The sequence below is a fragment of the Myotis lucifugus genome, unplaced genomic scaffold (genome assembly GCF_000147115.1).
Source record: "Myotis lucifugus unplaced genomic scaffold, Myoluc2.0 scaffold_279, whole genome shotgun sequence".
Classification (NCBI taxonomy): domain Eukaryota; kingdom Metazoa; phylum Chordata; class Mammalia; order Chiroptera; family Vespertilionidae; genus Myotis; species Myotis lucifugus.
Window position 1 is genome coordinate 127,523 of NW_005871327.1, and position 11,049 is coordinate 138,571.

At 45.5% G+C, this 11,049-nt stretch overlaps 1 protein-coding gene across 1 annotated transcript in view; it reads left to right on the forward strand.

The window, feature by feature from the left end:
- Positions 1-3,416: 3,416 nt before the first annotated feature.
- The window catches only part of POU2F1 (POU class 2 homeobox 1), a 55,767-nt gene continuing 48,134 nt past the window's right edge, over positions 3,417-11,049 (forward strand). The window contains exon 1 of the mRNA XM_023763261.1: positions 3,417-3,480. Within this exon, the coding sequence (XP_023619029.1) occupies positions 3,423-3,480 (58 nt within the window). The 5' untranslated portion in view covers positions 3,417-3,422. The remainder of the gene's footprint in view (positions 3,481-11,049) is intronic.

Sequence of the window (11,049 nt, forward strand, 5' to 3'; positions counted from 1 at the left end):
CTCCTCTGAGCAACTGAAGTTTCCTTATTCAGTTGAAGATGGCTATGGTGTAACTGAAGTTGTAGTCTGCTTCTCCCCCAGTCCACTTTCCACCTCCCACTCTAGTTCCCTCAGTTTTGTCAGAAATAGTAGTACCTTCTGACCCCACCCAATCCGTTACCTGTTTCTTTGCTGTGGACTGAACCTAGAAGATTTCACAGCAATGCTGGACTGCAGTGACTTTGTTCTAGGTGGGTACCAGCACAGCTCTTTCTTATAGCTTTACTATGGAAATAGTGGGAGTGGGGTTGGCTATGCAGAAATGCTTAATCACTTATACAACCGGCTGGGGGAGAGGAGAGACCGGTGGAACAGGGAAGGGGGGGAAGCATTTGCAAAACACCAGTACTTGAATTTGCTGTAGGTCCCTCCCTACTTCTAGCTCTTCTGGTTCAGAGGAGACTTTCAGTAAATATTGTGGATTTAGAGTTCAACTTGAATGGAGGACATTTTTGCTTTTTTAAAAAATTTTCTATTGAGAGCATGTCATGTAGTTCTAAAAACACTCTGGATCAGAAACAAGGTCTGAAGTGTACCTAAATAATATGTATGTTAATAAAAATGTTTTGCATACTTAGTTGAAATGTCTTGTAAAAAACAAAAGTACTTAGTGCAAACCAGGTGGAGCCACAGTGCAGAGTTGCTCCCAAGAGGACAGATTGGGTGACTGCCCTGGTTACTGTAGTTGGGCTGTGGGTCAATTTCCAGATTTTAGAAACTGAACTTTCCAAATTTTGACAATATTAGCCTTTTTGTTTTAAAAAATTTAGCTTCTCTTCTTCACAAAACAGTCTTAAATATTGGAAAGCCTATTTTTAGAATTTTTTTTTTTTTTAGATTTTTATAGTTATCCCTATAGAGCTACAAGCCTTTGGAGAGGGGCTTTCTGGCTTGAATATATAAATTATGTCTTTGGTGACTATGATTTAAAAGAGATTGAGTCTCTTTGGTTTTTAGACATACTGTGGATGCTCGTGGTGGCCATACTTTGTGTTGAGCTTTGTCTGCTTGTGTGCAAAATTGTGGAAACCTCTTTGGGTTATTCTGGTCACCTGGAGAGTCAGATGACGGGAACTCCAGGACTCATTTATCTTACAAATCTTTGCAAATGATTTCTTTTTCCTGTTTGCTATTTTTCCCATTTGAAAAAGCCAGGCTGTCCCCATCACCTTCACAGTTGCCAGGGTTAGAATAAAATGATAGTTCTGAAAATGTTTGAACTCGTAGGTAGACAGAAGGCTTGGCCTAAACCCAGGGTAGTAGTGATGTCTGCACAGACCGTAAAAGCCACTGTTAACCATGTGAATGGCTGAACCAGCAAACCGATGTCAAGAATTCATCAAGAGCAACTTGCAGAGTGTGTATTAGACTCATTATACAGTCAGCTCAGGGTGCCCAGGGGGGAGCACTCCAAATATCAAAAAGGAAATTACTTATTTCAGCTTATATTTACTAAGTTGGGAACTCAAGAAAGGAAAGGAAAATATCTTTTTGAAATATTTTTAGCATTATATTTTAGAATAAGAAATTATAACTATTTTTAGTTAATAAATATTTAAACAGTCTTCCCATAGTTGTACCATTAATCAGAATTTTTATTTATTATTTTGTGCATGAAGTAATTTGTTAAATGTCTTTGAAGTTCCTGACAATTCAGTAGAAAATCCTTAGAAAATTCACGTAGAGTACCTGTGACATAATCTTTAATTGTATAAGGTTGAGCTCATGACTTGTTAAGAGTTATGCCTTCTTTGTTGTTATGATAGGTAGAAAATTATCTTTTTAAAATGAATGTTAACTGGTTCATTATTTTCCCCACTTCCTTTTAAAATATGGTCTAAAGGAAGCATTCAGCAGTGTGTATGCTTAATGGCATATTCTATTACATTTGTTGTGATCTTTGTTGGCTTTCATAAGATTTTTGTTAAGTCACTCAGAAAGCTGGTGTTCACTGAGTTGTACACCTGTTTCTTTCAAACCTTAGCGTGCTTTCGGATGACATTTACATTTTTCTGGGCAGTGGGGGAAAGGAAGTTGTAGAACAACCCTTATTTATGACCAAAGACATAAGAATCTGAGCCCTTTGAACTTTAGAAAAACAAACCAAAGACATGAAAGACCTGCATAAGCACATAAGATAGGCATGTGTTTAAAAAACTGTGTTAGAATGGCTGTTCCCCAGCTTCTGGGTTGGAAGTGAAATGTATGAAGCTCTCTCATCCCTTGTGCATGTACATAAATAATACCACTGTGGCAACGTGGTTGGGACTCTAGTGATCTGTTTGATTTCCTATTTAAATATTTAAGCATATGACAAAATGGACTCTCTGGTAAAAAAAAAAATCAAATATAATATAGTTAAATTGTTTATTCTCTACTAACCAGTAGTTAAATGTCCTTAACCTGGTGGGGAAAAGGCAGAGCTTGCTTGATAGTAAACTTGTTGGATTTATAAATACCCTAAGTTTGAGTTTGTAGAAGTAGAATAAGGTCTGTATTTAATTTAATGTATATTTGGTTTTCACACTTCTGAAGAAGTCGAAGAAAAGCAGACTTGGTCTTGTCCCATCTGTTGCATGTCTTTGGGAAACCTAACATTGCTCGATGAAAACTTTTCACTGTGACATCTTCATTAAAAAGATAACCTAAAGATCTGAGGCACAGAAGTGGGTTCATTTGGGGGTATCAAGGCAGCATAATTCGTAAGTGGGTGTGGTTATATGCGGTGGTGAGTCAGTCTTGACATTATTAGATGTATCTATTTTGCCTGTGGTAACTCCTTGTACTGGTTTATGATTGAGGTGTGAACTCAAATATCACTTTGACAAATGCTTAGTTTCTTGGGGGAGGGAGTAAATTTGGAGATATTTTTTTAGATATGCCGTATACCATTCTTTTGAGTTACTGTCCAGTCTGTTGTCAAGATTATCAGTGGATTGTTTGGTCATAATTAACAAATATCTCTGCTTATGGGAAAAGAAACTTTATTGGCCACTAACATGTTTTACTTGGTGAGGTGCTTCCCCAGCTTTGTTTCTTTAACATTTTATGCTTCATATTACAAAGCATTTACACCTTTTACATATCAGATCTATTGTTACTTTTTAGGTTAGATTTCTGCTATCTTTCTTAGAAGAATCTTAAAGTTTATTAGAAAGACTCCTTATTTGTGGATCACTTCAAGGTTGATGGAATCTTGAATTTTTTCAGTTAAACTTTTATTGCAATTTCCAACATTTTAGCATTGACTCAGTCTCTTTGAACTACAGGGCTGTGACATTAGTCAATATTCTTAACCTTTCCCTCTGCCACAATTTTGTCCCCCTAACTGCATCCCCAATTTTTTAAACTTCATTCACCTCTGATCTATTGCAGACTCGAGAATGAACAACCCGCCAGAAAACGGTAAATCGTCCGTGGAGAGTGGAGACAGCAGCACAGGTAAGAAACCCTCTGGGACTGAGCTTTTTCATTCAACTTAGTAGAGATAAAAGAGGAGGTTTTCCATTTAACCGGGACTCATATGGGTAAATGAAGACTGATTTGAGTGTTGAGCCATCACATGTAATTTAGTACCTGCAGAAACGGGTGTGTTTGCTTCAGATACCCGACTTCTCCTGCACTTGGCTTGTCTTTTTGCTGCCGTTTGTCTGCGAAGCTTCAGAGCAGCTCAGAGCATTGTCCTTTGGGCCCTGTAGTTCTGGGTATGAATTATGGATGTGCCACTTACTAGCTTTGTGATGTCAGGCAGTTTCCCTCATCGTTTTGAGACCCAACCAAAAAGAGGGATAATATATTTCAGAGGTCATTGTGAGCACTAAAGAGGAAGTGTTAAGCACAGTGCGAGCCACACACTCAGTACAAAGTTGCTCTTGTTACAGGTGTTAACAACATAATAAATTTTACCCACCCACATTCAATAGAAACTATGTTAAAGTTATGATAGTGTCTGAACATAGTTAAAAACACACACCTGTTCTTAGTACATCCTTTTATTTGGTGATTTTAAAAAAATTACACTTGGTTAAACCTCTATCAGGAGAAAATCTATATATATAAAAGTCAAGTGACAGGAATGACTGGTCGCTATGATGCACACTGCAGCTGGCCAACCTCCTGCAGGCCGGACCCCACCCGTGCACGAATTCGTGCACTGGGCCTCTAGTGACTTTATAAATGAGAATACTGAGGCCCCAGAGAGGAAAGCTATCCATCCAGGGCAGATGGTCTCCACAGCCCACATTTAACTCTGCGTGGCTCAGAAGACATCTGACTGTGTCTATCTGCTGGTGATAGTACAGGGGATTGCCCCAGTTTTTGGTCAAGGCACAAATTACAGTCCTCAACCACATAGGGAATTACAGGCTGGGAAGCACAGAAAGTGCCAGTTTCTGAGTGAGCCAGGTTTTTCACTAGCAAGGACTTGCCTCTGTGACCCGCTGTTTAAAAGTGCCTCACTGCCCTAGCCGGTTTGGCTCAGTGGATAGAGCGTCGGCCTGTGGACTGAAGGGTTCTGGGTTTGATTCTGGTCAAGGGCACATGCCCAGGTTGCAGGCTTGATCCCCACTGGGGGCATGCAGGAGGCAGCCGGTCAATGATTCTTTCTCATAATTCTTTCTCATAATCGATCTTTCTATCTCTCTCTCCCTTTCACTTCCTCTCTGAAGTAAATAAAAATATTAAAAAATAATAAAATAAAAGTGCCTCGCTCTGGGAGACAGTAAGAATGAGAGTCACTCTTGGGAACTGTTTCCCACCCCCACTGACTACACAGCCTTTTCACTTGAAGCTGATGAGTTGAACCAATATGGCAGTGTCCTCCCTACACAGCTTTCATTTTAAACTGTCCTGAACCTGAGGGTCCTTGTTAATCTTCCAGTCTCTGAAATATACCTGCCCCTCCAGGTGACACTGAGCTCCCTGGGCTCAGTGGGCTCCCTGATGTGTTAACATATCTCTCCAGTGACTCCCTGAGGCCAGCTGTGCAGACTGCTGTGCACTCCTGAGAGCGGAAGGGCCGCATTCGACTGTCTGAACTGTTGGCAGTGGCCTCCTCTCTGTCGTTTATCTGTCCCAGTTGGGCCCCATCTTTCATTATCTTGTAGCACTGGTATCTAGCAGTGCAGGTGGGTTGGCACCCAGCCTAGGTGTGGGGCTTGGTTACAGAGAAACAGGGCAGTGGGTCCCATTCAGATACTCGGGAAGAGAGCAGGGCACAGTGCCTGCAGGACATCTGCGCAGAGGAGGCATGTTCCAAGGGAAGAGAAACTCGCAGAATGACAAGAGCACTGGAGGCAGGCACTGCGCCCTGCACTGCGTCAGATCCGGGGGGACCCCAGCACGGTAACAGCCATGTCAGGACCTACTGTGCCCTGAACACCTTTAACACGCATAGGACTCCTGCTCCGGGGCACTGTGTGCATTATCTGACTGCAGTTTGAATTCTTTTTGTTTTGTTAATCCTCATCCAAGGATATTTTTCCATTGTTTTTTTGAGAGAGTGGAAGGGAGGGAGAGAGACATAGAGAAACATCAGTGTAAGAGAGAGACATCGATTGGTTGTCTCCCACATGTTCCACACCAGGGCCAGGGATCGAGCCTGCAACTGAGTTACGAGCCCTTGACCAGAATCGAACCCAGGGCCCTTTAGTCCGCAGGCCGAGGCTCTATCCACTGAGCCAGACCAGCTAGGACCAGTTTGAGTTAATGCCAGCCCTGCAAGCTAGGTATTATTGTTACAAGAAATCGGAAATTGAGGCACAAAGCCAGCCAGGAAATAAAGGCAGGATTACACCTGCTTATGGTTTCTCTGCAATAAAATAAAACTGCAAATTCTAGTTGGAGCACCTACTGAAACTGGCTCATGAATCCCTCTCTCTGTTTTCACATGAAATGTGTGGCAGAGTCACTCCCCCATAAGAAATTTATCTTATGGAAAACATGTTTATGAAAATGTACTAGAAGATTCCTAAGAAGTATGCATGAGTTCAGTGTAGGGAGAAGTGGTTTCTAGCTGGGAGGTTTAGGGAAGGCTCTGGAGGTAGTGGAGGGTAAACCGACCCTTGGCAGCTGGATGTGATTTTAACTCAGTGGTGGGTAATGTATGTTCAGCATGAAGAAATAAGTCAGTGAAAGCTCAGGTGGGAGGAAGAAACCCACCCTGATGGTCTCCAGGTCCTCCAGGTTTCCCACGAGGTCCTGTGACATCCTCCCCGGTATCATTCACTCACCCTCAGAATGAGACCATCCCAGTCCTCCTCAGGGTGGCCATTACACTACCATCGACTTACTAGTGTTATTTTTGAAAACTTACCATTGGCTTATTATTATTACTAGAGGCCCGATGCACGAAATTCATGCACTGGCGGGGGGTGGGGTGGGGGGAGAATCTCTCAGCCCGGCCTGTGCCCTCTCACAGTCCAGGAGCCCTCTGGGGATGTCTGACTGCCTGCAAGCCTAAGCAGGCAGTAGGACATCCTTAGTGCTGCTGCGGAGGCAGGAGAGGCTCCCGCCACTACCGCTGCTCTCGCCAGCCGTGAGCCGGCTTCTGGCTTAGTGGCGCTCCCCCATTGGAAGTGCACTGGCCATCAGGGGGCAGCTTCTGTGTTGAGCATCTGCCCCCTAGTGGTCAGTGTGCATCATAGTGACCAGTCGTTCTACCGTTTGGTCAATTTGCATGTTAGCCTTTTATTACATAGGATTATTATTATTATGAAGGTAAAAATGACATTACATTTTAAATATAAAATGTTACTTTTCTTGATATTTAATTGTTTTGAAATATTAAAACTTATCCTATCTAATAAAAGACAAATAGGGTAATTAACCGTACCTCCGATACGCTTCCCATTGGCTAATCAGGGCGATATGCAAATTAACTGCCAACCAAGATGGCGGCCGGCAGCGACACAGCTGAAGCAAACAGGTGGCTTGCTTGCTCCAGTGATGGAGGAAGCCAAGGTTCCCCGCCTGCTGCGGCCTGGCTCTGAGCTCCGAAAGCAACAGCTCCGAAAGCAACTATGTTTCAATTATAGAAGCTAAACGAACCCCAGACACCTGCTTTCAGCCAGCCGAGGTCTCAGAGCTGGAGCTGCAACAGTGTTTCAATTATAGAAGCCAAACAAACCCCAGATACCTGCTTTCAGCAGCAGAAGCCTCAAGCTGGAGCCAGGCCTCAGAGCTGGAGCCGGCTCTCAGCTCCAGTGACAGCCATAGAAGGTAAATAAATCCCAGAATAAAAAAAAAGAAAGAAAAAAAGGAGAGGTTGGGAGCTTCAGTCGTTCACCAGCCTGAAAACAGCCCTCAGCCCCTCACCCAGACTGGCCAGGCACCCCAGTGGGGACCCCCACCCTGAAGGGGGTGCGACCAGATGCAAACAGCCATCAGCCCCTCATCCAGGCTGGCCAGGCACCCAAGCGGGACCCCCACCCTGATCCAGGACACCCTTCAGGGCAAACTAGCCGGTCCCCACCCATGCACCAGGCCTCTATCCTATATAGTAAAAGGGTAATATGCAAACTGACCCTAACAGCAGAAAGACTGGGAATGACTGGTCACTATGACACACACTGACCACCAGGGGGCAGATGCTCAATGCAGGAGCTGCCCTCTGGTGGTCAGGGCGCTCTCACATGGGGAGCTGTGCTCAGCCACAAGCCAGGCTGATGGCTGCCAGTACAGCGGTGGTGGTGGGAGCCTCTCCTGTCTCCTCAGCAGCGCTAAGGATGTCCGACTGCAGTTTAGGTCTGCTCCCCGCTGACAAGTGGCCATCCCCCGAGGGCTGCCGGGCTGCCAGAGGGATGTCTGATTGCCATCTTAGGCCCAATCCCCCAGGGAGCGGGCCTAAGCCAGCAAGTGGTCATCCCCCGAGGGGTCCCAGACTGCGAGAGGGCACAGGCTGGGCTGAGGGACGCCCCCCCCCCCCGAGTGCACAAATTTTTGTGCACCGGGCCTCTAGTCCTATATAATAAAAGGCTAATATGCAAATCGACCAAACAATGGAATGACTGGTCACTATGATACGCGCTGACTACCAGGGGGCAGATGCTCAATGCAGGAGCTGCCCCCTGGGTGTCAGTGCACTCCCACAGGGGGAGCACCACTCAGCCAGAAGCCAGGCTCACAGATGGCGCGCACAGCAGTGGTGGCGGGAGCCTCTCCTGCCTCTGCAGCAGTGCTAAGGATGTCCAAATGCCATCAGTCGGACATCCCCCAAGGGCTCCCAGACTGCAAGAGGGCGCAGGCCAGACTGAGGGAACCCCCTGAGTGCATGAATTTCGTGCACCAGGCCTCTAGTTTTAAAATAACTGACTCACCTTTTGATTCATTAACTTTGTGGTGAATGAAATGTAAGCCTTTGTTCACCTGAATCATGATGGATAGAGTGAGGCTCTCCTATCCCATCCCTGGGCACTTTTCATTCAGATGATTTTCCCCCAGGATAACATTAGGATCTTTCTGGCAACTGAAATGACCGAAGAAATTTATTAAGTCAACCTAATATATATTTATGTCATACATTCCAAAATTATTATTGCCAGAAGTTCCTAGCAGCCAGTGATGTGCTGTCTGTGGAATTTATTAGTGCTGGTGTCAGACATGATTTTCTCCAGGTGAGAGAAGGATCATGCAAGCCCAGGGCGCCTGTGAGCACTCCTGCTTTTCTTCCTGGGAACCAAGGACCTGAGGTCTCCACCCAGCCCTCCTTGTAGGACATTTCCAGATAGAATCGCTACGTTTTCAGGAGATGCCTCAGAAATTCGCTGAGGAACTTCACTGAAGCTCTCATCACAGCAGTGGAGCAGTGGAGATTTCAGGCTCAGAAGGACTGTTTTCCCTCCGAACTTGTGTCTATCCAAGGACTATTTCTAATGTTCTCTTGCTTTTATTATGATCCTGATTTCTACGTTTATTGCATACTACTGTGTGGACTACATTCTGTGCTGGCCAAAGTGCTCTGATAAGCCTGAGGGGTGAAATACCAACACAGAGTTTTCTTGGAGTTCCTCTGAGTGAAGTTAAACAGTGGGTGGTTCCAGAGCTCATGGAGCACTTGTGGGGAGAGTCCTGGGAGCATAGGGGACCACAGGTTACTCTGTTCCTGGTGGGCTGGCAGATGTCAGCACGGGGTGTGGCCTCTCCAAGATTCTCAGCACTGCCTGCCTGCCCATTGGTGTATGTGGGATTTTTTTTAGGTGTTCGGGGGCAGAAGCTATAATTATTAAATATATGAGAATACTGAGTGGCATTTGCATTGATATACTTTTGATAAATGAATGAGTGAGCATTTGATCCTTTCACCAAGAGATAACCCGAGCACACATTTAGAATTTTTAAGATAGTACCCACTTCATTTTTAAAGGCCGCCTTACACACAGAGTGAGATTGTCTGTACTCTCCCCCCCCCCCCTTAAGATGGCAGCTTTGGCAGCTTTTTTTGTGATATTTTTCTGAAAAGTATAAAAGAATTTTCCAGCCATGTTATACTTTACCTCTTGCTTGACATACAAATACTGGACTTCATTAATCTCTCAGGTCCACTGTATAGATCCTGGCTTAGAACTGTGGCAGTGGAAGCTAGAGGACATGTTTAAAGAGCATGGAGGGGTGACTGAGGGGGAGGGGGAGGAAAGAAAGAGGAAAGGGAGTGATGTAAAATGAATCCCTGCCTTTTCCTCTGGACCAGGCAGGAGGTAGCACCTGCAGTCTGTTCTCTGAGTAGGGATTGCCTGAGTGGGAGGAGATTCGCCAAGGAAGTGGTGCTTGCAGGTGAAGAAATGATCAATTGGAGGTAGAGGTGTTCCCGAGGAAAGACGTCTGGGCTGTGTCGGAGGTTGTGGTGGTCTTCTGTGGAGGTAGGCTGCTGGGAAGAGCAGAGTAAGCACCAAGGACAGAGCTCTTCTGCAAGGTTGCAGGGCCCAGCACAGGAGCCCTGCAGTGCCTGCAATGACCAGTAGGAGGCCACAAAATTCAGTCACGCCCACCAAACTGCTAGTGCTCAGTAGCCACCTGTGGTTAGTGGCTTCCATATTGGTTAGCACCTCCATAAAACATTCCATCATCACAGAAATTTCCATTGGACAGTGCTGAGGTAGACCAAGAAAGGGTACCACAGAGATCAGGGTGAAGCCAGCAGTGAGTTCATGGCCTTAGTATTCAGGGTATTCAGGTCTGCAGAGAAGTCAGGGCACAGAAGCTTAAAATGTGACTGGTGGGTTTGAGAGTTAGTAGTTATGGGGACCTTTGAAAGGGTTAGGTAAGTGGTAGGGAAAGAAATTGCTGTGGATAGAGAAGTAAGTGGTGGAGGGAGGGGCATGACAAACTCAGGTGACTCTTATAAGGGAGGCTGCATAGCATAGTGGCTGAGAACTATGTTTTATATAGTTCTAGAATTTTTCACACACCAAACCACTTAAGTTCTGAACCTGGCTCTTTCACTTGGCAGGTGTGTACTTTGGGCAGATTATTTCTTCCTGTGCCACAGTTTTCATAGTTGTAAGAGAGAAATAAATAATAATGATCCATTGCATAGAATTGACGTGTTCATGTAAGTGAGTAGGTGCTCAGTCAATGCTTAGTCATAGCACTTACTAGTATTAGCATTAGGAAGTGGAGGATAAAATCCTATATAATCAAAGGCTAATATGCAAATAGACCGAACGGCGGAACAACCGAACAACCAATTGCTGTGACGTGCCCTGACCACCAGGGGATGCGCGTGGATCATTGTGGGTGTCGGCCGTGGTGGGATGGTGGAGCAGGTGAGTGGGGACACCAGACCAAGGCAGGGTGCCAGTCGCTGTCATCGGGGCGAGCCTCTGATGGTTACTGAAAATTCTTTGCTCCCCACGTGCCGCGGTCCCGCCTGGTGCTCACACCTGCTGCTGGCGCTGGAGCCACCGCTCGCACCTGCTGCCGGTGCCCGGCGCCCAACACCGGCCCCGATTGCTTGGTGCCGTCAGCAGGTCTGAGTGTGCAGTTGCCAGCCCCAATTGTCCTTCAGGGGTTCTC